The 25,549-nt window shown below is 43.8% G+C and overlaps 1 protein-coding gene and 1 long non-coding RNA gene across 3 annotated transcripts; both read left to right on the top strand.

Annotated features, from left to right (window-relative positions):
• The first annotated feature begins 2,389 nt into the window (after positions 1-2,389).
• Positions 2,390-25,097, top strand: LOC308579494. Its single transcript, XR_014004504.1, has 2 exons — positions 2,390-2,462; positions 24,924-25,097. It is a non-coding gene; the product is annotated as an uncharacterized lncRNA (long non-coding RNA).
• LOC308579477 (uncharacterized protein) lies at positions 14,977-25,097 on the top strand. 2 transcript variants are annotated; one of them, XM_081214024.1, is made up of 6 exons: positions 14,977-15,585; positions 16,775-17,267; positions 17,464-17,545; positions 17,829-17,911; positions 18,851-18,977; positions 22,323-25,097. In XM_081214024.1, exons 2-6 carry the CDS (start codon positions 16,866-16,868, stop codon positions 24,083-24,085), a joined length of 2,457 nt encoding a protein of 818 aa, XP_081070150.1. In that variant the 5' UTR covers positions 14,977-15,585; positions 16,775-16,865; the 3' UTR covers positions 24,086-25,097. The 2 variants fall into 2 exon arrangements, with proteins under 2 accessions (XP_081070150.1, XP_081070151.1); XM_081214025.1 differs by lacking the exons at positions 16,775-17,267; positions 17,464-17,545; positions 17,829-17,911 and having other exon boundaries at positions 14,994-15,585.
• Positions 25,098-25,549: the final 452 nt, after the last annotated feature.

The following is a 25,549-nucleotide window of genomic DNA, read 5'->3' as shown; positions in this document are numbered from 1 at the left end:
AGAGGACCGTGTTCAGGCCTAGCCCTAGCTATTCCACCCCCTGAAGGGATCCATAGAATAGAATAGAATCATAGAGTTGGAAGAGACCACAAGGGCCATCGAGTCCAACCCCCTGCCAAGCAGGAAACACCATCAGAGCACTCCTGACATATGGTTGTCAAGCCTCTGCTTAAAGACCTCCAAAGAAGGAGACTCCACCACACTCCTTGGCAGCAAATTCCACTGCCGAACAGCTCTTACTGTCAGGAAGTTCTTCCTAATGTTTAGGTGGAATCTTCTTTCTTGTAGTTTGGATCCATTGCTCCGTGTCCGCTTCTCTGGAGCAGCAGAAAACAACCTTTCTCCCTCCTCTATGTGACATCCTTTTATATATTTGAACATGGCTATCATATCACCCCTTAACCTCCTCTTCTCCAGGCTAAACATGCCCAGCTCCCTTAACCGTTCCTCATAAGGCATCGTTTCCAGGCCTTTGACCATTTTGGTTGCCCTCCTCTGGACACGTTCCAGTTTGTCAGTGTCCTTCTTGAATTGTGGTGCCCAGAACTGGACACAGTACTCCAGGTGAGGTCTGACCAGAGCAGAATACAGTGGCACTATTACTTCCCTTGATCTAGATGCTATACTCCTATTGATGCAGCCCAGAATTGCATTGGCTTTTTTAGCTGCCGCGTCACACTGTTGGCTCATGTCAAGTTTGTGGTCAACCAAGACTCCTAGATCCTTTTCACATGTACTGCTCTCAAGCCAGGTGTCACCCATCTTGTATTTGTGCCTCTCATTTTTTTTGCCCAAGTGCAATACTTTACATTTCTCCCTGTTAAAATTCATCTTGTTTGTTTTGGCCCAGTTCTCTAATCTGTCAAGGTCGTTTTGAAGTGTGATCCTGTCCTCTGGGGTGTTAGCCACCCCTCCCAGTTTGGTGTCATCTGCAAATTTGATCAGGATGCCCTTGAGTCCATCATCCAAGTCGTTGATAAAGATGTTGAATAAGACCGGGCCCAAGACAGAACCCTGTGGCACCCCACTAGTCACTCTTCTCCAGGATGAAGAGGAACCATTGATGAGCACTCTTTGGGTTCGGTCAGTCAGCCAGTTACAAATCCACTGAGTCGTAGCATAGTCAAGACCACATTTTACCAGTTTCTTTACAAGAATATCATGGGGCACCTTGTCAAATGCCTTGCTGAAATCAAGGTAGGCTACATCCACTGCGTTCCCTTCATCTACCAGGCTTGTAATTCTGTCAAAAAACGAGATCAGGTTAGTCTGACATGACTTATTTTTCAGAAATCCATGCTGACTATTGGTGATCACAGCATTCCTTTCTAGGTGCGCACAGACTGTTTGCTTAATGATCTGCTCCAGAATCTTCCCTGGTATTGATGTCAGACTGACTGGGCGGTAATTATTTGGGTCCTCTCTTTTCCCCTTTTTGAAAATAGGGACAACATTTGCCCTCCTCCAGTCTGCCGGGACTTCGCCTGTTCTCCAGGAATTCTCAAAGATGACTGCCAGTGGTTCTGAGATCACATCTGCCAGTTCTTTTAATACTCTTGGATGCAGTTCATCTGGCCCTGGAGACTTGAATACATCTAAACTGGCCAAGTATTCTTGTACTATCTCCTTAGTTATTCTGGGCTGTGTTTCCTTTGCTGAATCATTTGCTCCAAATTCTTCAGGTCGGGCATTGTTTTCCTTATCGGAGAAGACTGAGGCAAAGAAGGCATCCCTCTATACTGCTTCACAATTTCTTCGGAGGCTAAGCGTAGGGCCTTTACCTGTGCCCGTCTCAACTGTTTTCCTACAGCAGTTCTGTCGGGTCGTTATTCCAGAGTTCCCATTGCAAATAGAACATGCTCTTGTAATGACACGGCCCTGGAGACTATGGACCATGTAATGCTCTTCTGTCCCATCTGGACAGATGAAAGATCTCGGTTTTTAACCCCCCTAGTGAATAAGCTTCATCTCCCAATCCAGCCTTGGATAGTGTCCCTCTTTCTGCAGGATTCTGATTGTTGGATTACCGAGATGACAGCAAACTTCCTGCTTAGTGTGATGAAGAGGAAAGCGGCACCGTCTTCTTTAACACCACAGCTGCAGTCGATACGCCGCACAACCGAACGAAGTCCCAAGTAGCCTTATTGTACAAGGACAATCGAACTAGGACATATCTGAGGAGCTGAAGGACCCTTTAACGGTCCTCCTCCAGCCTCAACAGTTTTTTTGTTTGTTTGTTTGTTTAAGTAATCGCCCAGGACGATATCTACCTTTACCTCCCCACCCCTATTTTATGTTGTTATCTCAATGTATATTATGCTATGGCCACACGGCTAATGCAATAAATAAAGATTCTCTCTCAATTTGTCCTCTTAAAAAATAAAAAATAAATAAACGCACAAAAGTCATGAGGAAAACAAAATACAAGAAAATACAAATGTGGACAGGTCCCATCTTTGCTGGTAAAACGGAAAAGTTGCTTTGAAGCTGGGTTTCCCAAGCTTAGGTCCCCATCAGCTCCCGGACTACAGTTTCCATCATCCCTCTCCATTGGTCCTGCTAGCTAGGGATGATGGGAGTTGCAGTCCAAAAACAGCTGGAGACCCAAGTTTGCTTTAAAGGGAAAGTAGGCTGGCCCTGTGACACCCTCTGCTGGCTAATTGGAATTAATAGAGCGCAAAACTGAAGTTTGATCGGCACTTCAACCTCTTGGGAGCTTCTAGGTGCTTTCTGCACCACCTAGAGAACCCACAGAATTGTGGCGTCTACTGGCACCACACAAAGGAGAACAAATGAAAGACAAACACAAGGGGCAGGAAAAAACCTCGAAAGGGCCATACCAAATGGACATCCGGTGTGAAGAGGTCACTTTCCCCACTGCTGCACAATGCCACGGGTAGAGGAGATGGAATGCTAGAAGTGTCTCCGGGGCAAGGGGAGCTGCTGGGAAACTGAACTATGGGCTCAAAATATTACTTTTTTAAAAAGTTGTTGCCATTATAGGCATTGCCATTCAAATGGCATGCATGCATCATGTGATTGATTGTATTTTATTCAAGTCGGCAGCACTGGGTCGGGTGGTTTCCAAATTAAATAAAGACATAAATTGCCTTCCTTGGCACATGTCAATATCCTCATTTATTATTTTTAAAATTTATTTGCCCTTCATCTGAAGATTTTACAATATATATATTTTTTATAGAATATTTTATTAAATTTTCAAATACAAGGTTAGAAATATACACAGAAGAAAAAGAAGTATAAAAAAGAAAGAAAAGAAAGAAAAGAAGAAGAAAAAAACCCAACCATTCAAAACATTTTTTATATAACTAACTGGACTTCCTCACATCTCCCTTACCCTGCATTCTTTATAATAAAAATATCAGCAAATTATTACCTTGTTTCGTACCTTAGTTTGTACTTTTCAAATGTTGTACTTCTGGATTTAAAGTACTTTTTATCAATTACTTATACCTTAAATTAAATATAGTATTACTTTAAATTTCGACCTTTTCTTACTTATAGCTTAGTTTCCTGTTTCACAAAATCTAATTGCTGGAGCTAAAGTTTCCGGATCGTGTAAATTCTTAACATTCATACAACTTATATTGTTTTTGTAAATAGTCCTTAAATTTTTTCCAGTCCTCTTCCACTGTTTCTTCACCCAAATCTCGGATTCTGCCAGTCATTTCATCCAGTTCCATATAGTTCATCAATTGCGTCTGCCACTCTTCCAGTGTGGGCAAATCTTGTGTCTTCCAGTATTTTGCGATGAGTATTCTTGCTGCTGTAGTCGCATACATAAAGAAGATTCTGTCCTTCTTTAACACTTTCTGGCCGACAATGCCCAAGAGGAAGGCCTCTGGTTTCTTAACAAAGGTATATTTAAATACCTTTTTTAACTCGTTATAGATCATTTCCCAGAAGGCCTTCACTCTTGGACAAGTCCACCAGAGGTGAAAGAATGTCCCTTCAGCCTCCTTACATTTCCAACATTTATTATCAGACAGGTGATATATTTTTGCCAGCTTGACTGGGGTCATGTACCACCTATATATCATTTTCATAATATTTTCCTTCAGGGCATTACATGCCGTGAATTTCATTCCGGTGGTCCATAACCTTTCCCAGTCCTCAAACATGATGTTATACCCAATATCCTGAGCCCATTTTATCATGGCTGATTTGACTGTCTCATCCTGAGTGTTCCATTTAAGCAGCAAGTTATACATTCTCGAGAGTACCCTAGTCTTTGGTTCAAGCAATTCTGTCTCTAGTTTCGATTTTTCCACCTGGAATCCTATTTTTTTATCCAGTTTAAAAACCTCTTGAATTTGAGCGTAATGTAACCAATCTCGCACCTTATTCTTTAATTTTTCTAAACTCTGCAACCTCCAATTGTCTCCAATTTTTTCTATTATTTCCCAATATTTCGGCCAACCGGCCTCCATATTGAGTCTTTTTCGGGCCTTAGCCTCCATTGGTGATCTCGGGGTCTTGTTTTCTAATAAGTCTTTATATTTTGTCCAGACAATAAATATTGCTTTTCTGACAATATGGTTTTTGAACATTTTGTGAACCTTTACCTTGTCGTACCACAAATATGCATGCCATCCAAAAGCATTATTGAACCCTTCCAGATCTAGGACATCAGTGTTCTCCAAGAGTAACCAATCCTTCATCCAGCAGAAAGCTGCAGCTTCATAATATAACCTTAAGTCCAGCAGGGCAAACCCCCCTCTTTCCTTTGCATCAGTTAAAATTTTAAATTTTATTCTGGGCTTTTTGCCCTGCCAGACAAACTTAGAAATATCTTTCTGCCACTTTCCAAAACATTCCACTCTGTCCACAATCTGTAGGGTTTGAAACAAAAACAACATCTTTGGCAATACATTCATTTGTATAGCTGCAATTCGACCCAACAAGGAAAGTTTCAATCTTGACCAAGTTTCTAGATCCTTTTTGATTTCTAACCAACATTTTTCATAATTGTCTTTAAATAAGTTCAAATTTTTAGCAGACAAATTAACCCCTAGGTATTTCACTTTTTAAACCACATTTAACTCTGTCTCTTTCTGAAACCCTTCTGCTTCTAAAGGTGTCAATTTTTTTTCAAAAACCTTAGTTTTTTGCTTATTCAGCTTAAATCCCGCCACCCGACCAAACTCATAAATCAATTCTAAAACTCTTTTCGTACTAGATTCTGGCTCCTGTAATGTTAAAACCAAGTCATCTGCAAAGGCTTTCAGTTTATATTGTTTCACTCCGACGTGTATTCCTTGCACCAACCGGTCCTCCCTAATCATGTTCAAAAGCACCTCCAGGACTGAAATAAATAACAGAGGGGATAGGGGGCACCCTTGTCGTGTTCCTTTTTCAATTTTAAACTCTTTTGTCACCACATTGTTAACTATCAATTTAGCTTTTTGCTCTGAGTAAATTGCCTCTATTCCATTTTCAAACCCCCGTCCCACTCCCATCCCTTCCAAATTTTTCTTCATAAACTTCCAAGAGATGTTGTCAAAGGCCTTCTCCGCATCAAGGAAAATTAACACTGCTTTTGTATTGATATTAGTTTGCAAAAGTTCCAAAATGTCAATAATATTCCTAGTGTTATCAAACAAATGTCTACCTGGGAGAAAGCCTGCCTGGTCTTTATGAATTACTTCATTTAGCACTTTTTTAAGTCTACTTGCCAAAATATCTGCAAAAATTTTGCAATCCACATTTAGGAGTGAGATGGGACGGTAATTCTTAAGTTGAGTCTTTTCAGATTCCAATTTGGGTATCAATGTGATGAAGGCTTCTTTCCACGATTCCGGCGCCTTCTTCCCCTCCATAATCTGATTACAGACCTCCAATAATGGTTGTATAAAAAATTCTTTCAATATCTTATAATACTTGGAGGTAAGTCCATCTGGTCCTGGAGATTTGCCTAGTTGCATATTCTGAATGGCACCCTCAATTTCTTGTTGTGTTATTTTATAATTCAGGATTGTTCTCTTTTCCTGGGATAGTTTTGGTAGTCCATTACTTTTTAGAAATTGGTCTATCTCAGTCTCTTCCTGCGGCCCTTGCGTATAAAGTTTTTTGAAGTATCTCTGGAAACACTTTCTAATTTCCTCGGGTTTCTGGATATTTCTCCCTTCAATCTCTAGGTTAGTAACCGTATTCAATTTTTGTCTCTTTTTCAACTGCCATGCTAGCAGTTTCCCACACTTATTCACTGATTCAAATTATCTTTGTTTCATCTGTTTAATTTTCCACTCGACTTCTTGATTTATCAGTTTAGCATATTGTGCTTGATAAAATTTAATTTCTCTCAGAACCTCCTGTGATTTTGGTTTTGATCTCAGTTTTTTCTCACCATCTCTTATCTTCTCTAAGATCTTATCCTTTTTTTCATTCCAAAGTCTTTTCTTTATCGTGTTCTGTTGTATCAAAAACCCTCTCATGACTGCTTTACTTGCGTCCCAGATTGTTGTTTTTTCCACTGTGGTGTTCAAATTTATTTCAAAATAATCTTTTAAAGTTTTTTGGGCCTTCTTGACAATCTCCTAATAGGGTGTCATTCATTTTCCATCTGAAGGAGCCGATTGGAGTAAGTCTCATTTCCACTTTCATAGCGTTATGGTCGGAGCAGGTTTTTGGGCAGATTTCCACTTTTCTAGTCTTAGGTGCCAGCCCTCTAGTTATCCATATTTGGTCGATTCTTCTCCATGACAGATGGGCTTCAGAAAAGAATGTCCCTTCTCTTCCCAGGGGGTTCTTTGTCCTCCTTATATCAATCAAGTCCATATTGTCAGTTAGTTCGAAGAAGGTTTTAGGTAGTCTGCCGTCTTTTGTTAAGTTTTGATTTTGTGACTTATCCATATTTGTAGAGACCACCCCATTCATATCTCCCATCATAATGATGTTGGTATATTCTAGATAATCCAGCATTGTCTCGTGCAGCTTCCTATAATATTCTGATTTCCCCTCATTCGGTGCATAGATTCCTAATATTAAAAAATTTTCTCCTTGCGTCTGTATTTCAATTGCCAAAATTCTTCCTTGCTCATCTTTAAATAAAAATTTTGGTGACAGGCTCTCCTTTGCATAGATCACCACTCCTCTTTTCTTGACTCTGTCTGATGAGATAAATTCTTGGCCTAATCTTTTATTAATTAACACTTTCCTGTGGAGCCTAGTCACATGTGTTTCCTGCAAGCAAATAATGTCCAATTGTTCTTTTTTCAATATATGAAAGATTCTTCTTCTTTTTTCCGGGGAATTCCCGCCATTAATGTTCCAACTAAGAAGCTGCAGAGACATCCTGGATCAATCTGTTAGTCCTGTGGTGGCGTCTCTTTCTTTTGATCCTCTGGTCCCGAGGGTACAGGTGTCGGTACAGGTACAGGCGGAGGTGGTGGCCAAGATCCTACTGCTCCCTTCTGAAGGTCCTCTTCGTGGTCGTTCAAAAACTTTTGTTGATCTTCTGCTGTTCTAATTTTAACTTTCTTTCCTTTGAAGTTGAAGGATAATCCTTGAGGAAACTCCCACCTATAAGGAATTGAGTTGCCTCTCAGTAGTCTTGCTAGTTCTGTGTATGTAGCTCTAAGGTCCAAAAGTTGTTTCGGAATGTCTCTGTAAATTTCTGCTCTGTTGCCTTGGATATCAAGTGATTTTTCAAAATGAAGGCCTAATATTTTATCTCTCTCTAGCTTGGATCTTAAAATGATCAAACAGTCTCTGGATCTGTCCTTCCTCACCACTCTTCCTAATCTAAAAGCACTTACAATTTTAAAGTCCTTATCTTCTTCTATACCCCAGAACTTTGAAAATTCTGATGTCAAAAAGCCAATCAAGTCTCCCTGTTCAAGTTCTGGGATAGCTCTCAATCTAAGATTATTTTCCCTATTTCTCAGTTCAATCATAGACAGGTAAGCCTGCTGTTCACTAATCTGTTTATGCAACGGCTTTACCTCCACCTTTATTGCCTTGGCCTTCAGATTGGCTTCCACTGCTTTTTGATTGGCTTCCTCAGCCAATTTACGGTTTTCTGCAGTTGCTTCCTGTAGATTCCCAATTGCTTGTGTATGTTGAGCAACTTGATCAGTCAATTTGCTAATAGAGGCTGTAGCTTGGTCAATTTTAGACGAATGCTCATCCGCCTTTTTGTTTAAAATTGCCAGTTGTTCCAAAATTTGATTTAAGGCTGTTTCAGATCCTCCTGCAGCCATATCCTCTGGTGGTATCTGCTCAACTTCCCCTTCTTGTATCCCTAAAACAGCTGGGACAGATGATCTGCGTGACTGAGAAGTCAAAGTTGTTTATACCAGTTGTTTAGCTTTCATTTTAGCCAATCTAGCTTTCCCTGTGCCACTCATACCAATCCTGTCTACGTGCCAAGGTCAGACTATATGCAGTCCCATGGGAAAGGCAGTTCCAGAGTGTAAACAACAAGGCAGCAAAGAATCAAAACAAAGTGCAGTTCCCAGACAATTATAAATCCAAAGTCCTCTAGGGGGAGTACAACTGTACTTCAGAAGAAATAAAAGGATTTTTCCGCCATTAAAATCCCCGCAGTCAAAAACAGATTAGAAAGGAACCTTCAACTTCCTTTTGGCATGTAGAGCTTTTCCCCAAGTTAAAGCAAAATCTCAAAAGAGGTGCAAGAAACAGTTTCCCTGTTTGTATCCAAACTGTAACGCTCGCATGTAGCACTTTCAATGTTGAATACAGTTTCAGCAATTTGACAGTTCTTTTTTAGCCTGGCAGTCCGAGGCTTTGGGTTTCTTAATCATTTATAAGTCCACAAGGGAGAGGGAAAGTCCGATCAAAATCCAATAAAAATAAAACAGAATTGTCTCTTTTACTTTCTTAGAAACAAGTTCAGTTATTACACGATAATCCAAACTTTTTACAGTCCTTTTTAAAGCGCTTCCCGCTTGTCAAAATCTTTGCTTTGATCTCTTAAGCACTATCGGGAGACGGACTTCCTGGTTGCGTCTCCCGTTTTCAGCCGAATTTAATCACTTTAGTCCCGAAAATTTTAAATTCCCTACTCACGGGTTTGTAGTTTAGAGTCTGATGTTCCAAGAAGAAAGGTCAGCGCTCATCAGCAGCAGCCGCGCGGCTTCGCTTCCGCAGAAAGAGCAATGAACTCACAGCACCGCTCCCCCTTCCACGTTCCGGAGCCCCTAACGGGGTTCCTTCTTCATTTCTGGGGGGGCTTCTGGTGCCCGCCGAGTCCCACGGCCACAGGCTCACTCTGCCTGTGGTTTTTCTTGATGGGTCTCCGCTTTGCCGCAGCGGACGGCCCTTTTCTGCGGAGCTCCTCTTCACAGCGCGAAGAGGACCGCCATTGCTGTTTCACGCCGCCTCCGGAAGTCAAGATTTTACAATATAAACATACAGGATGAAAGCATGGCTTTCTCAAAAACAAGTGAAGCCAAAGAAATCTCTCCTTTTCTTTTCTTTTTTTGGATGGAGTTACAAACTTTGTTGATCAGGGAACTGCTTTGGAAGTAGTGCATCTCGATTTCAGTAAGGCTTTTGACAAAGTCCTCTGTGATATTTATGTGAGGAAGGTGGTAAAATGTGGGCTGAATGAGGTAACTGTTAGGTGGATTTGACTGACCGAACCCAAAGAAGACTCCTTCATGGGTCCTCCTCATCCTGGGGAAAAGTGACAAGAGGGGTGCTGCCAGGTCTTGATAAATGACATGGATGAAGGAAATGAGGGGATGCTCATCACATTTGCACAGGACACCAAACAGATCATAATGGCGTCCTCTCTCTTCTTCAGCAACAGACAGGGAGACAAAGAACAGTGCAAAGCACAGCAGAGCAGAAGAGATGACTGACTTCCGTTCTTACACTTTCCAAGCTTAGGAAAGTAAACAGGTTCATGTTGAAAATGAACTTTCTTAAACACCCTTTTTATTAGGTATCCCAAACCAAGCGCTGCCAAAAGAAAAATGGATATTATTTATGTATGCTACAACAGCGGCCAGAATCTTGATTGCACAATATTGGAAGACAGAAGACATACCATCAAAGGAATAATGGCAAGAAAAACTGATGAACTATGCAGAGTTGGCTAAGCTAACAGATAAACTATGAGAGAAGGACAAAAAGGACTTCAAAAGAGTCTGGGAACCATTTACAGTCTATTTGCAGAAACAACAAAATGGACTGGATTCACTGGCAGGGTTTGAATAAACGTTCACAACTTTATTTCAGTAACAGATGCTTTAGAGAAATGATTTGGGAAATTGCTTTTATATAAGAAAAGCAAGATACAACAAATAAAGCTAAATAACTCAGCAGAGGGGAAGTTGAGGGAAGTCCAGAGGAAGGGAGGGAAAACAATGATAAATAACATGATGATTGAGATCTGTATTTTTATTTGTTATAAAATTTAATAAATATTCATTTATTCTTTTTAAAAGAAAGTAAAGAGAGACATGTGACATACTAGCCACTTATCCAGCAACGGGAGGAGTGAATTGCTAACACAACACACATGATTGCAGGTGTTACAGAAATGACATGGGGTGGCAAATCTTTAAAGTCGTCACAATGTGTTCAATTCTGGGCATCACCGAAGGAGAAGGGATATGTCTGCAAGCACTGGAGAGTGAATTTTAAGTTATGGTGGGGTGGGGTGGGGTGGGGTGGGGTGGGGTGGGGTGGGGTGATGGGCTGAAATTCAGCCAAGCTTTGTTCTTTGGTAGAAAAAGATGGAAGGATTGGTTTTCAGAGTTTGGAATAGAGTGTTAAGAAGTGGGAGGTGAAAGCGGTGATGTTTTGGAGCAGAGCTGGTGATATCAAGCATTTGAGTGATTATCTGGGGATTTTCATCACTTTGTCTGTTATTCAAATCAGACTTCAAATAGGCTAAAGTCCAGCCAAAGTTTAAAGCACATACAAATTCATAATTAGGTGGAATGTGCCTTGACCAAACTTTTATTACTGGCTTTTGGTGGGAAAGTTGAGTTGTTGGGTTGTCTGAATGTTGAAGTTCTGATCTATTAAAGTTTCAGATCTATAAGCCTGCTTGTTAAGCAAAAAGAAACAGGAAAGCATACATATCAGAAATGTCTTAGGACATCAGACTGGGAAAGTGGATTTTAAACTAACTGAAAAGGTTTTATGCCCTTGGGAATTTGGTCTCTTAAATCTTAAATCTGCCCCTTCGCCTTCCTTGAGTCCTTGGTAGGACAAGCCAATCATGGCTTTATTCAAATGGTAATTTAGTCAGGTGATGCAACACTTCAAATGGTATAATAGATTGCTGAATCATGAACCCTGTACATGTACAGTGGCTACATTAGTTTAAAAAAAGAAGAAAAGAAAAGAAAAAGTAGGTTTAAACCAAGAGGTGACAAAGCTATGCTCTGCACATGAAACTTGATTCAAATTTCTTTTTGTAAAATTGGGAGCCATTAAGGGAACTGCAGTGAGAAGTACCCCTTTTGTGTGTTTGTGTAAAATGGTTGGTTGCCCCAAAGGTTGCCAAGGTACAAAAATAACATGCAAGATTCTTTCCACAGGTAAATTTCAGTAGTTGTTTTTTTAATGGATTTTTATGAATTTTATCAGGTTTTGTTTTGTGTGTATATACCTAAGCACTATAGCAGGGACGTCCAACTTCCAAGAGACGTTACTAACTCCCAGTAATAAAAAACCTGCCAGTAATCTCCCCATTGTCTTTGCCCAGAGTTGTTGAGCTTTTCTCAGGGAGCAGTGACCAGAGTGGTGGATCCACCAGTAGATCGCGACTGACCTGTTGCACGTACCTCCATTCTAGGAACAGCATCCCTGACGCAGAATTTCACAGGAAGTCCCTAAGTTGATTCCCCTTTCAGACAGGATACCTGAACATAAGCCAGCAGGGTCCTCCTCTCCGGCGGCCCCAGAACGGACTCCGCTGTCCGATGCTTGGACACCTGAAGGGCATGGAGTCTTCTTAGGGCAGCTGCCTGGCAGCTCTGCATCACCTGGAGTAAGAAATCTTGTTCTGGCTCCAGCAAAAGTCAGGCTGTCAGTTCCTCTCAACTGAGAGTCCTGGCAGGGGGGACCAGGTCTGAGGGATCCTCTCCCTCATAGCTGTCAACTTTTCCCTTTTCTTGCGAGGAATCCTATTCGGAATAAGGGAATTTCCATTAAAAAAGGGAAATGTTGACAGCTATTCTCTCCCTACTCTTGTTTCCTCCAATACTCACCATTGCTGGATGAAGAAAGCCTGTGGCACATCTTCAAGAAGAGAAAAACAAGTAATAAATGAAATAAGAAACTGAGAAAATAAGAATCCACTGATTGCGTCGCCTTGTCCTCCGTCAACTGCCACCAACTGCTCTCTCCTCCACTCGCCTCACTGCTAACCCAAAATGGCCGCCTGCAAGTCTGTGGTCCTTGTCACCATGGCAACCCCCCCTCACCTGGACCTGGGCCCACCTGGCTCCACCTATTGGGAGATGATCTATAATGAAATGAAAAAAATGTTTAAGATAATCTTTGTTAAAAGACCAGAAGGGTTTTTAGTAGGTATTTTAGGGCATGATTTACTAAAAAGATAAGAGAAATCCATTCATGTATGTGACAACAGCAGCCAGAATTTTACTAGCTCAAAGATGGGAAAGCGACGAAATACCAGCGAAAGAACACTGGCAAGAAAAGTTGATGGAATAGGCTGAAATGGTGAAGCTAACTGAGAGACTTAAAGAGAAGGACAATAATGACTTTTAAAAAGATTGTGAACCTTTTAAGATGTATATACAGAAACAATGCATAGAAATGAACTCACTGGCAGGATTTGAGTAATGGACAAATACAAACAGAAAATGCAGTTATGAGGTAAAAATGAGAAGGAAGAGACAAATGTTATAACCTTCATTCTAATATATATAATTTAAATGTTTGATTATGTTAAAATTTCTTTAATTCAGTTATTAAAAGTGGCTCCTCTTACTTAAGGGCCCCACAGACCTCATGGGACACCAGTGCAGATTCCCTTATTGCTTTTTTGAGTCGACCAGCAATGGGGGGTGCATTTCCTATTTTACAGGAGGGCTGTTGCTGAAGCACATGACATGCTCTCAGTGGCGTAGCGTGGGGGGTGCATCGGGGGCCGGCCTCAGCGGGCGCAACATCTGAGGGGGGGGCGCTAATCTAGTGGAAGAGACTCGAGTGCTAAAATCCACGGGTTAGGGGGCGCAAATTACTTGCCTTGCCCCGGGTGCTGACAACCCACGCTACGCCACTGCATGCTCTTCACACTTAGTTATCTATTAGGAACACAGGCACAAATTATTGTGTGTGTGTTTGTATTTGCAAACTACCCCAATCTGAGCAGTGAGATTCCAGGGGTCCCAGGCGTTTCCCCATCTTCGGTTTCCTTGGAACGAAAGTCAGCGGAGACTGTGTTGTCATTATGATATCTAGTTTTATTTACTCACATACACAACCGGAGTGTAGGACGGAGGGGCTCACAGCATCAACACCCATCTTGCTTCTCTATTAGTCGCAGCTTTGGATCCGGCACAGAGCAAGCTGGTTTCGGGGTTTCCCACAACTCTCTCTGGGTCTTGCTTTCCTACCTAGCAGCCAGGTGAGATGGGAGGGGGAGGACAGCCCCCCCATTAGCTGCAGCTCTTGCAACCCAGCTCCTTCGTTGGGAATGCTGAGGAGGACACTCTATGGCCAGCGAAGGCCCTTGTCTTGCCAAGAAACTTGTCTGTGGGAATCGTGCATCCATAATGTTATGGAAAGGGTGAATGTCTTCTAGAATTCTCTGGTGTCACCAGAAGAGGAAGCCGTTCTTTTCAGTCAGGTCTGTTCTCAACTGCAGAGGATGAGTAGCCTTGGGAGCCTCTTGGGGAGATGGAAGTGATGAAAGGACTGAATCCATGAGGGAGAGCTACTTGCTCTGAGATGGGGGAACCTTCGGGCAAAGGCCAGCAGAGAAGGGATGCTGTTGGCCACTAGTTTCCGCTCTTCCCCATTGTCACAGAGGGCGTAACATCAGAGGTCCTGCGGGAGGAAAGATGCCTCAGAGTCAGGGGCCAGTCTGGGCCAAAGTGGCCCCCACTGCCCTCACCACGGAGTCCCTGGCACTCCTGGACCATGAGGGTTGCTAACTTTGGTTGTGGACCAAATTGGGGGCCAAACTGTCAGTATTTCATTCTCCCATTGCTAGTGTAACATGATATCCATGTTTACACCTTCTGTACTGTCTGTGTAAGAATGGAAGTCAGTCTGTAAATCGCTTTCATCCTTTGTTCTCTTTTACTCTGACCGAGGAGGAGATGGTTGTGGAAGACAGCTCACGCCATGTTTCTTTGTTATTTTCCACTGTAAATAAAGCTTGATTTCACATTCCAACACAGTTTGCAGCACATCTGCAAAGAGAAGGACATGGGGACAGGTGAGTCCATCCCTGAACACCTGGCAAGGCTATTCCAAGAGTTTTCTCCTGGATTCCAAGTCCTACTGCAGGGGAGGAGGGACATCCCAGGCCTTGGGGGCAAATCCTGGCCTCCTTCTACCAGAATGTGGCTCCCCCCCCCCGCTAACGAAACGCTATTAGCAACCTTACGCTATTAGCGATTTCGAAAACGCTATTTCGAAAGGAGAACACTCACCTGATCAATATTAATAATAATAATAATAATAATAATAATAATAATAATAATAATAATAATAATAATAATATTTATACCCCGCCCATCTGGCTGGGATCCCAAACCACTCTGGGCGACTTCCAACAAAATATTAAAATACAATACTCCATCAAATATTAAAAGCTTCTCTAAACATAATAACAACAACCATCCATTTTCAGTCCTTTGAATTAGCAATTAAGCATTTCTGGAAAAGGGAATGGCATACTTTTGTATATTAGTATAAAAAGCATGCATAATAAAGTATTATTCATTTATGATGAGACTAGGATTTATTTCTTTTGAACCTCGCTGGGTTCCTCCTTGGCAGCCAGTGCGATTGTTTCAGCAGGGCTAGAACTCAGGACCCGCTGCCTTGAGGGACATCTAAGAGCAGTTGGGCAGGGAAAGGTGTCCCTTGGGAGGTGGTGGACTCTCCTTCCTTGGAGGTTTCTAAGCAGAGATCGGACGGCCATCTGCCATGGATGCTTTAGCTGAGATTCCTGCATTGCTGGGGGTTGGACTAGATGACCCTGGGATCCCCTCCTATCTCTCCACTCCTGAATTCTAGGAGGAGCTTCCTTGCCTCCTGCAAAGCCCTTTTCCCTGCAAGCTCTTCCTCTGGCTTCCACCCAAGGGAGGGAGATGCTCAGAGTCCAGCCAAGAGCCTCACCCCCAAAAGGATATCTGGGCATTGGCAGATGCCCCCCTAAATGCATAAAAAATAATAAGAATCTGAGGTTCTGCCAAGCGAGAGAGGGCTGAGCTGGAGGGACTCGGCTTGGCAAGGGTTAAAGGGAAGTGAGCTGCCTTCCTAGAGAGGCCAGGAAGCAATAGGGGGCCAGGTCCTCCAGAGCCAAGGCCCCTCCCTCCCCAGTCCTTTCCTGCTTTGGGGTCTCTCCTGCAAGGGCTGCCTCGCTGTCCCTCTTGGGATCTGGTGAGTCTCCTCTCTCTCCCCCCAGAGGGTGCAGTGGGGAGACGGGGGGGGGGTCCCAGGGCTGCAGCAGGGGAGGATGCCTGGGGGGCCTGATCCGGGAGGGGCCAGGTCTGCCACGCTCTCCTTCCTGGAGATCAGAGGATCCCAAACTCACTTGGCCCTCCGCCCCCCCTTCAGAAAAGATCTCCCTTCTTTAAACAAAGGAGTCCCTGGGACTTTAACTCTGTGTGACATCGCTCAGCCTCATTGCACGACAGAGGAAACATGTGCAAATGGTTTGGAGGAGGAGGTGGACTAGCCCCCCCCCCCAAAGAAAACCCCACGTGGAGGAAGGAAGGAAAGGTGGGAGAGAAAGGCCAGGAACAAAGAGAGGGATCCCAGCCCATAGTCTGGCTGCTGCATTGCAGACCAGTTTCCCAGTCGTCTCCCAGGGCAGCTCCCCAGGGAGGCCACTGCAGCAATCCCCTCGCACCCAGAGCAGGGCATCCCAGGACCACATCCTCTCTGTCCCAAAGGGATTGTTGCTGGCAAAGCAGCCGGAAATGGGCACTGCTATTCACCGAGCCTCAAGGGACCTTGGCATCAATGGCTGTGTGCGTGTTAAGCTATCTAACAGAATAATAATAGGAATAGGAATAATAATATTAAAATAAAAAATTACCCACCTAAATTTCAAAGGAGATGTCTTTGGCTTTGCCCACTTGGCTCTCAGGGGGTTGGTCAGATACATACCTGGCCCTCAGAGCAAAGGGGACCCCACCCCAGGAGAGTGGCAGAGAGTCCAAGTACAAGAAAAGGAGACAGAAGCAGGAGAGTGGGGGGGGGGAGCAACTCCTGAGGACCCCCGGGTGAGGACCCCCACTAGAGCCAAGCATCCGTTTTCACAAAATACAAATGACTCCCTTCTCAGTCGGTTCTGACTTCATGCATTGACTGGAAGGCTGCAGAAACCAGGTTGATTAATCTCCCAGAAATCCCTTCAGTTGCCTCCACATTTTGCGTGGCTAGAAGGCTAGAGATTTATTTCTCCTCCTCTTCCTCCTCTTTCTTTTCAAAAAGATAGCTCATGGTCTGGGATGCGGTGCAGTCCAGCCCTGGTTCCCAGCAAGACTCATCCATGCTTGCTCAGGGAACCATTCCCCCTCCCCACACACAAATTCTGTAACAGAACGATGTATTTGCTTCGTAGGATTTGCTACAGCTTCTCATTTAGAAGGGCAGAAATTGGCAGAAGACCAAAGGGTTCCTTCTGATCTTTCAGAGGCTTCCTGAGCGCACAAATGGATGAGCGAGACTCAGCTCTCCCCGAAGCAGGAAGAGGCCATGCCAGTCAAACTGGGAGGAGTGGGGGATTCTGGGAAAACCCAGTGCAGAAGATCCTGGGTGAGGAGGACACTCTATGCTCAGAGGTGCAGAGCCAGCAGTTGAGGCAGTTCTGCTGCCAGGAGGCCAAAGGCCCCCGAGAGGCTTGCAGACGACTCTACCACCTTGACCATCAGTGGCTGAAGCCAGAAAGGCACACGAAAGCTGAGATGCTGGACCTGGTGATTTTGGAGCAGTTCCTGGCTGTCCTTCCCCTGGAGATGGAGAGCTGGGTGAGGGAATGCAGAGCGGAGACCAGTTCCCAGGCGGTGGCCCTGGCCGAAGGTTTCCTCCTGAGTCAGGCAGAGGAGAGAAAGCAGGTGAGAGAGACTTTCCTCTGGATACTCTCAAGGGGCTCCAAACAGGACAGAGAACATCCCATAATGATCTGCTGATGACCCATCCATTTTCTAGGAAAGCATCTATGGAATGAGACCTCACACCCTTCAACTTTTTGCCATTCTCTTTCTAATATTTCTCACCTTTCTGTGTTTTTAATCCGTGTTTCTTTTTCAGGCAAAGGATCTCTTTGCAGAAATGGACCTGGATTCCTGTGAGGCAGAGAGGCCTCCGTTGGACACCAGAGAGAGGCCACTGTGTAAGAAGGAAGGTGGTTTTCTCCATTTGGTCTCATTCTGTTGGTTTTCCAACTCATCAGAGGGTTCTTTTCATCTTGTTTTGGGGGGAGACAGTTGGGAACAAGGGTCCAGAGGAGGGGAGATGTATTTCTGCACAACAAACATATGAAATGGGCACAAACGTCCAAATGCTCTCGGCAGGTAAGGCTTTCTCAAAGGCCCATGTGTAGTTAGAGATGCCCTGTTTCACCTGTGAGAGAAGCAGACACTCCTGGTGTCCTGTTTACCTTTTGTCTCTTGCAGGTGACAGAATGATGCCGGCAAGACCTCCTGATCTGTCTTTTCATGGGGACAGAAGGGAAGCAGCAACTGTGGAACCAGATCAGGTCAGGGGAAGCTGCCTTGTGGGGACAGAGGCTGAGGGATGGAGCAAAGTCATGTACTGGTTGGGGACAGAGGAATGGTGGGAGGAAGCAGCCGGGGAACCAGGAAGGGAAGATGGCTCAGAGCCCAAGAAGTGGAGGTAGAAGAAGGATGGGTGGTTAGAGGGGGGAAAGGGAGAAGGCTGGGGAGAGGAGGTGTCAGAAGCTGAAAGGCTATCAGGACTTAGTGAGCTGGAAAACTCTGTGGCAGAATGCAGTGCAGAATCAGAGGCAGAAGAGGAAGGAGGCACGTGGGAGAGGAAGGTTGGGAGGCAGAGGTGAGTGAGGAGGAGGAGGAGCCACATGTGGCTCCCTCTCCTTTTGCCAGAAGCCACCCTCCCTGCTTGTCTCTCAGAGCCAGGAGACCCCCTGCAATGCAGAAATCTCTGCTAGATCATCCAAGACAGATGGCCATCCAAAACAGGCTTATTATATTTCTAGATTGATCATTGAATGCTAAAATCGGTTTCTACGTAGTGAACAAATCAGAACGAATAGTGGCCTGGATTCACCTAACCAGCCCCATCGGCTGCAAAATGGGACCTGCCCCCCATTTCTCCCCCTCTCCATGCCCCCATGAATCCCTTGAATTTGGCTCTAGGGCATTGGGAGGGAACTCCCCAGAACAGCTCAGGAGGAGAGGGAAAAGTCAATCCTTCCATTGGGGAAACTGGAATGCTTGCGTAGGCAGAGTGACTTGAAAAACAGAATGTGGAGTACCACCTATTGCTGAAAGACAAATACCCATTATTAAAACTTAAAATAAGCATCCATATTTAAAATGTGCAGCAAAGCAATCCTATTGAAACAACATCGCAATGTACAGGAAGGAAACAACAGAGAATTGTGTAGCAGATCATATTTCTGCTGTCTCAGAGGGGGACATATCCCTTTTTTATTTAGGGTCCAGTTTGCTTTGAAGATGTTGCTGTTCGTTTCACGGACGAGGAGTGGGCATTGCTGGATCCTGACCAGAGAGCTCTGCATAAGGATGTCATGGAGGAGAATTGTGGGATCCTGGCCTCCCTTGGTAAGGCTCCCTCTAGTATCGTCATATCTGCCTGGAAATTCAAAAAATACCTCTATGGGACCAACCTCATCTATTTTTACAAAGCTCAACAGCGTCCCCATAACACCTGGGAACCTAACACCCCCACCCCCAGTTTTTCCTTTGAACAACCTTCCTGAAATTATTCCTTTTTCTACCAGGATTGGGCTGGTCTGAACTTCCCAGGCCATCTTCAATGTCAGCTTCAGAATTGTTAGGAAAGATAAGTAGCTTCAGGTTTTTGTTTTTGCTCCTTTTAGTCTTGGGTTGACCAAAGAGCCGACTGGCAGCGAAGCTCAGGTGCTGCCAGCCAGAGAAGAAGCAGGCCTAGGGAGAGGAGAGGTAGCAGCGGAAGGCAGAGAGGAGGGGGAGATCAACTGTCATCTGAGCTCTGAACAAAGGGGAGAAGAAAAAGAGAGACAGAGTGACAGACAGCTGTGTGAGAGCTACAGGAGTGAGTCAGACACTGGAATGCAGGAAGCATTCTCTGCCAAATCTCGTAGGATCTGAAAAGTGGTCGAGATGCTCTAAAGATATTGGAAGAGAAGGTGGGGGCTTCCGTGCTGGGGAAGGGGGAGGAGCTCAGTCTGGGCAACTCCATCTTGTGGGGAGGACGAAGAGTAGAGGAGCTCCGTCCAAGTTTGTTGTTTTAGCAATAAATCTGAAATTATTAACAGCCAGAGTCGTCTCACGTTTGTGGGAGAGACCAAGCCATAACAAGGACTGACATTGGAGATGGAGGGGATGCCATGACTGGGCCAAACAAAATCCATCCCAGAGAAGAGCTAGGCTTATGGAATCTCAGGTAGCAGTAGCAGTGATGAGGATGAGGATGATAAAGTGGTACCTCCGTTTACAAACTTATTTTTTTCCAGAACAGGTACCACTGTAGTAATAATAATAATTTTTTGTAATGGCTTGGCTTTCCTACAGAAGCGAGACACCGGCAGTAATTATCTCGGGTTTATTGCTCAAACACATAAATCACTCCGGAGCTCCTTCACTCCATGTCTGACTTCCAAGTTTGCAGTTGCCAAGTCTAAACTCCGCCTCTTCCTCTTCTTCCAAGAGGGGGAAAAACCCTTTCGCTTCCGCTCTTTCCCCCTCCTCTCACTGACCTTTCCGCGCCTTCGAGTTTTTGGGCTAGCTATTCCTGGCCTCTCCCCTTCTGAGCTAAGATTGGTATTTTGTGGATCTTTGCTATCTGCTGCCTGCTCTCTGTTCTCTGAAGCTCTGCCACTCGGCTTCCCCTCCTCCCTCTCACATTCCGGCTCACATTCCAGTGTCCTTATCTCTCTTTGCCTGCTTTCATACATTCCAGCCTCTGTCAGCTCCGGAACAAAGCTGACATTTTTATTTCTACCCTGCCCATCTGACTGGATTGCCCCAGCCACTCTGGGCAGCTTCCAATACATATATAAACATGAAACATGAATAATAATATTCTGATGCCATATAAAAAGAACATTAACTTAAAATGAACAACTTATACTGGTGGCCAAAATTGTGGAAACCTTTTGTGAAAAGTGTATTTCTGAGGTTTGATGGCTCATAACACCACTTTTGTGTGGACTAATACCATAAAATTATATATCAATGGAAAGATAATTTAATGAAGAATGCAATGTAATGACTTTTATGAAGGAGTATTTATTGGAACAGCAGTCATAAAGAAAAAATGTGAAACCTTTGGTAACCATTGGTAACCTTTAGCTTTAATTACGGCCTCACAACGCCTTCCCATGAAGTGAACCAAATTTTTAGTTCTGCACCTGTAAGAATGTGAAACCAAGACTGAGTTATTGCCTCTGTTAATTGGGCTTTATTGCTGGATTGCTTCTAACAAAGAATTTTCTTTAGTCGGCTCCATAGATTTCTGATTGGGTTAATGTTTGGGCTATTCCCAGGCCCTTACGGCAGTGGAATAGGATTATCTTGAAAGCACCGTTTGCACACAGCAGCAACAATGACATGGAGCTGAATCTTGTTGAAATAGAAAAATAAATAAATAGATATGCTTCAGTATCTCTGAAAGATCACCTGCGGAACACTTCAGTTTGGGCTAAACTATTTCATTTATGTATTCTGGGGCATTTACATTCCCATTAATGACACAAATTTTGCCCACGCCTTTTGCTGCCATACAACCCCAGATCATCACACTATCTGGGTGTTTCACAGTCGGTGTAATGCTCATTGTTCCACTGTCCAGTTAACAAGGGTTTAGTCATGGCGTGGTGTAGTGGTTAAGAGCCGTAGACTCGTAATCTGGTGAACCGGGTTCGCGTCTCCACTCCTCCACATGCAGCTGCTGAGTGACCTTGGGCCAGTCACACTTCTCTGAAGTCTCTCAGCCCCACTCACCTCACAGAGTGTTTGTTGTGGGGGAGGAAGGGAAAGGAGAATGTTAGCCGCTTTGAGACTCCTTAAAGGGAGTGAAAGGTGGGATATCAAATCCATACTCTCCTCCTCCTCCTCCTCCTCCTTCTATCTTTTCAAGCTTTGCTTGAGAGATAGCAATGGCTTTTTCGTTAGAACTCTAACATTTAGACCAGTCATTGCACTCAACTTCACATTACATTGTGCCATGTCATCTTGTATACACCTAGATAATATTCTTCTGTCATGTAGGGAAAGTCTCTCCATTCTTCGACCGTCACTTGCCTTTGTGCACCTTTTCCTGCCTTTACTGGTCTGATTTTGAGTCTCCTTATACCTCTTCCAAAATATAGAAATGCCAGCTTTGGTTAAGTTTTCCCCAATCTTCTAATTTCTTCATAACTGTAGCCCTATTCAGGTAATAGTACAATTTTACATCGCTTTCTGGGTGACCAGTCAACTCTTTGTGCCATTTCTATAATTTTATTATGTTTTTCAACCTCACTAAATGAAAGAAGACAGAAAACCAACCATCTTGTTAGCAATCACATAACACACTGACAAAAGTCAACCTAAGCAAGTTGTGCTTCCTTTTTCTGGTTATTTGGCTATAATGTTTCATAGAATATGGATAATTAAACAAACTTTGTTGAATTGCATTTTTGATTAAATTATCTTTCCATTGATATATAATTTTATAATATTACTCCAAAAGAAGCAGAGTTTTGAGCCATCAAACCTCTGACATACACTTTTCTCCAAAAGGCTTCCGCAATTTTGACCACTACTGTATATCAAACAAAGCAACATTCAACAACACATCAGAATCTCATAATAAATATGTTGGTTAATAACAAGCAACACAGGTAATGAACACCCCCCCTCAGCTCCCTTCAGTTCTTCTCCATTTGTTCATGAGTGTCTAACCGCTTTTTGTCTCCATTGCAGATTCTGATGAATCGGAAATCGAGAACAAAGGTGACCAAGATAAAATCCCCAGAGAGGAGAAGCCACGTAAAAATTTAGAGTGTGGAGAAAGCTGCAGTCAGAGCTCCCATTCCACTTCCCATCAACAAAATCTCATTGGAAAGAAACCATATCAGTGTGTGGAATGTGGAAAGAGCTTCAGTAAGAAGGACAGTCTTACTTCCCATCAAAGAATTCATACAGGGGAGAAACCCTATCAGTGTATGGAATGTGGAAAGAGCTTCAGGAGGAAGGACATTCTCACATTTCATCAAAGAATTCATACCGGGGAGAAACCCTATCAGTGTGTGGAATGTGGAAAGAGCTTCAGTCACAGCTTCAGTCTCACTTCCCATAAGCGAATTCATACAGGGGAGAAACCCTATCAGTGTGTGGAATGTGGAAAGAGCTTCAGTCACAGCTCCAGCCTCACTTCCCATAAGCGAATTCATACAGGGGAGAAACCCTATCAGTGTGTAGAATGTGGAAAAAGCTTCAATCACAGCCATAGTCTCACTTCTCATCAAATAATGCATACAGGGGAGAAACCCTATCAGTGTATGGAATGTGGAAAGAGCTTCAGTCAGAGCTCCCATCTCACTTTCCATCAAATAATGCATACAGGGGAGAAACCCTATCAGTGTATGGAATGTGGAAAGAGCTTCAGGAAGAGCTCCCATCTCACTTGCCATCAAAGAATTCATACAGGGGAGAAACCCTATCAGTGTGTGGAATGTGGAAAGAGCTTCAGTCACAGCCACAGTCTCACTTCCCATCACAGACTTCATACAGGGGAGAAACCCTATGAATGTGTGGAATGTGGAAAGAGCTTCAGGAAGAGCTCCAATCTCACTTCCCATCAAATAATTCATACAGGGGAGAAACACTATCAGTGCATGGAATGTGGAAAGAGCTTCAGGAAGAGCTCCCATCTCACTTGCCATCAAAGAATTCATACAGGGGAGAAACCCTATCAGTGTGTGGAATGTGGAAAGAGCTTCACTGATAGCTCCTCTCTCACTTCCCATCAAAGAATCCATACAGGGGAGAAACCCTATCAGTGTGTGGAATGTGGAAAGAGCTTCAGGAAGAAGGACCAACTCACTTGCCATCAAAGAATTCATACAGGGGAGAAACGCTATCAGTGCATGGAATGTGGAAAGAGCTTCAGGAAGAAGAACCAACTCACTTGCCATCAAATAATGCATACAGGGGAGAAACCCTATCAGTGTGTGGAATGTGGAAAGAGTTTCAGGAAGAGATCCCATCTCACTTCCCATCAAATAATTCATACAGGGGAGAAACGCTATCAGTGCATGGAATGTGGAAAGAGCTTTAGTCACAGCCAGAGTCTCAGTTCCCATCACACAGTTCATACAGGGGAGAAACCCTATGAATGTGTGGAATGTGGAAAGAGCTTCAGGAAGAGCTCCAATCTCACTTCCCATCAAATAATTCATACAGGGGAGAAACGCTATCAGTGCATGGAATGTGGAAAGAGCTTCAGTCACAGCAACAATCTCACTTGCCATCAAAGAATTCATACAGGGGAGAAACCCTATCAGTGTGTGGAATGTGGAAAGAGCTTCAGGAAGAGCTCCCATCTCACTTCCCATCAAAGTGTTCATACAGGGGAGAAACCCTATCAGTGTGTGGAATGTGGAAAGAGCTTCAGGAAGAAGGACCAACTCACTTCCCATAAAAGAATCCATACAAAGGTCGGGAAAACCATTATACAGCTTTAGGAGCCAAGAAATCCGCACCTTTATTACCTGGTCTTTGACTGATTAACATCTAATGCCTTTTTAACATGTGGTGTTTTGTGTTTGTATGTTGTAACCATCCTGAGACCTGTAGGTGTAGGAATAGGCACCAATGCTTAAAGACCTAGGCGTCTTCCCCCCATAAAATATTTAAGGAGGCCTGTGGGGTTTGCCCTCCTAGGCGTGTGACATCATACTGGGTCATAAGGAAAGGGTTAACTAAGTGTAAAATGATTAACCAATAGGAACCCAAGGGGAGGACTTAGAGTTGTTAGGAAGTGAGTCTGGAGTTAGAGAAGGGAGAGGAGGATAAGTCTGTGGGTTGGGCTAGTCTGATATGAGAGAGGGAGAGAATCTGTGAAGAGGAGTCAGTTAAACAGCTGGGATAATCAGTTAGAAGGTATTAGGAAGGTATAGGCCAGTAAAGAAACTAAGGTTAATTATCTGAAACCATAAACTTGTTAATACTTATAAGATAAACTTGTTTATTTGGTTTAATGTTAACAACTGTCTGGACTCAGTGTGTACCCAAGAGAAATGGGTTGGTGGCAGCGGGGAAGCGATCACAGTGGTGGCACAGGGATCAATAGACTGTCAAATGTCTGGGGACCCTATGTGGTCGCCACAAGGCCTCCTCCCAGGTTATTTTGGTTTTTTTCCAAACGCAACCTTTTATTCTTCTGCAACTTGCCATACAATTTCTCTTTCAATTTGCCCTCTTAAAAAATAAAAAAATAAACTCACAAAGGTCACGAAGAAAACAAAATACAAGAAAATACAAACGTGGACAGGTCCCATCTTTCCGGGCAAAACGCAAAAGTTTCTTTAAAAGAGGCTTTCCCAAACTTGGGTCCCCAGTAGCTCTCGGACTACAGCTCCCATCATCCCTCCCTATTGGTCCTGCTAGCTAGGGATGATGGGAGCCGTAGTCCAAAACCAGCTGGAGACCCAAGTTTGCTTTAAAGGGAAAGTAGGCTGGCTGTGTGACACCCTCTGCTGGACAAAAGCACTGCCCCTGAATGTGAACCACCCCCAGTACTGCTAATTGGAATTAATAGAGCGCAAAACAGAAATTTGATCGGCACTTCAACCTCTAGGGAGCTTCTAGGTGCTTTCTGCGCCACCTAGAGTACCCACAGAATTGTGGCTTCTACTGGCAACACACAGAGGACAACAAATGAAATAAATAAAAAAATAAAAAAATAAGTAATAAATGAAATAAGAAGCGAAATAAGAAACTGAGAAAATAAGAATCCACTGTTTGCCTCGCCTTGTCCTCCGTCAACTGCCACCAACTGCTCTCTCCTCCACTCGCCTCACTACTAACCCAAAATGGCCGCCTGCAAGTCTGTGGTCCTTGTCACCATGGCAACCCCCCCTCACCTGGACCTGGGCCCACCTGGCTCCACCTATTGGGAGATAATCTATAATGAAATGAAAAAAATG

This window comes from Podarcis bocagei, assembly GCF_964188305.1.
Source record: "Podarcis bocagei genome assembly, contig: HAP1_SCAFFOLD_44, whole genome shotgun sequence".
Taxonomy (NCBI): Eukaryota; Metazoa; Chordata; class Lepidosauria; order Squamata; family Lacertidae; genus Podarcis; species Podarcis bocagei.
The sequence above is the reverse complement of the archived record's forward strand: the minus strand, read 5'-3'. Positions and strand labels throughout refer to the sequence as shown.

Excerpts from the sequence above, each read along its gene's own strand:
- LOC308579477 (XM_081214024.1), top strand. The coding sequence starts at position 16,866 with ATGGATGAGCGAGACTCAGCTCTCCCCGAAGCAGGAAGAGGCCATGCC. Across the intron at positions 17,268-17,463 it reads AGGCAGAGGAGAGAAAGCAG|GCAAAGGATCTCTTTGCAGA; the intron begins GTGAGAGAGACT and ends TTTCTTTTTCAG. Across the intron at positions 17,546-17,828 it reads CACCAGAGAGAGGCCACTGT|GTGACAGAATGATGCCGGCA; the intron begins GTAAGAAGGAAG and ends TGTCTCTTGCAG.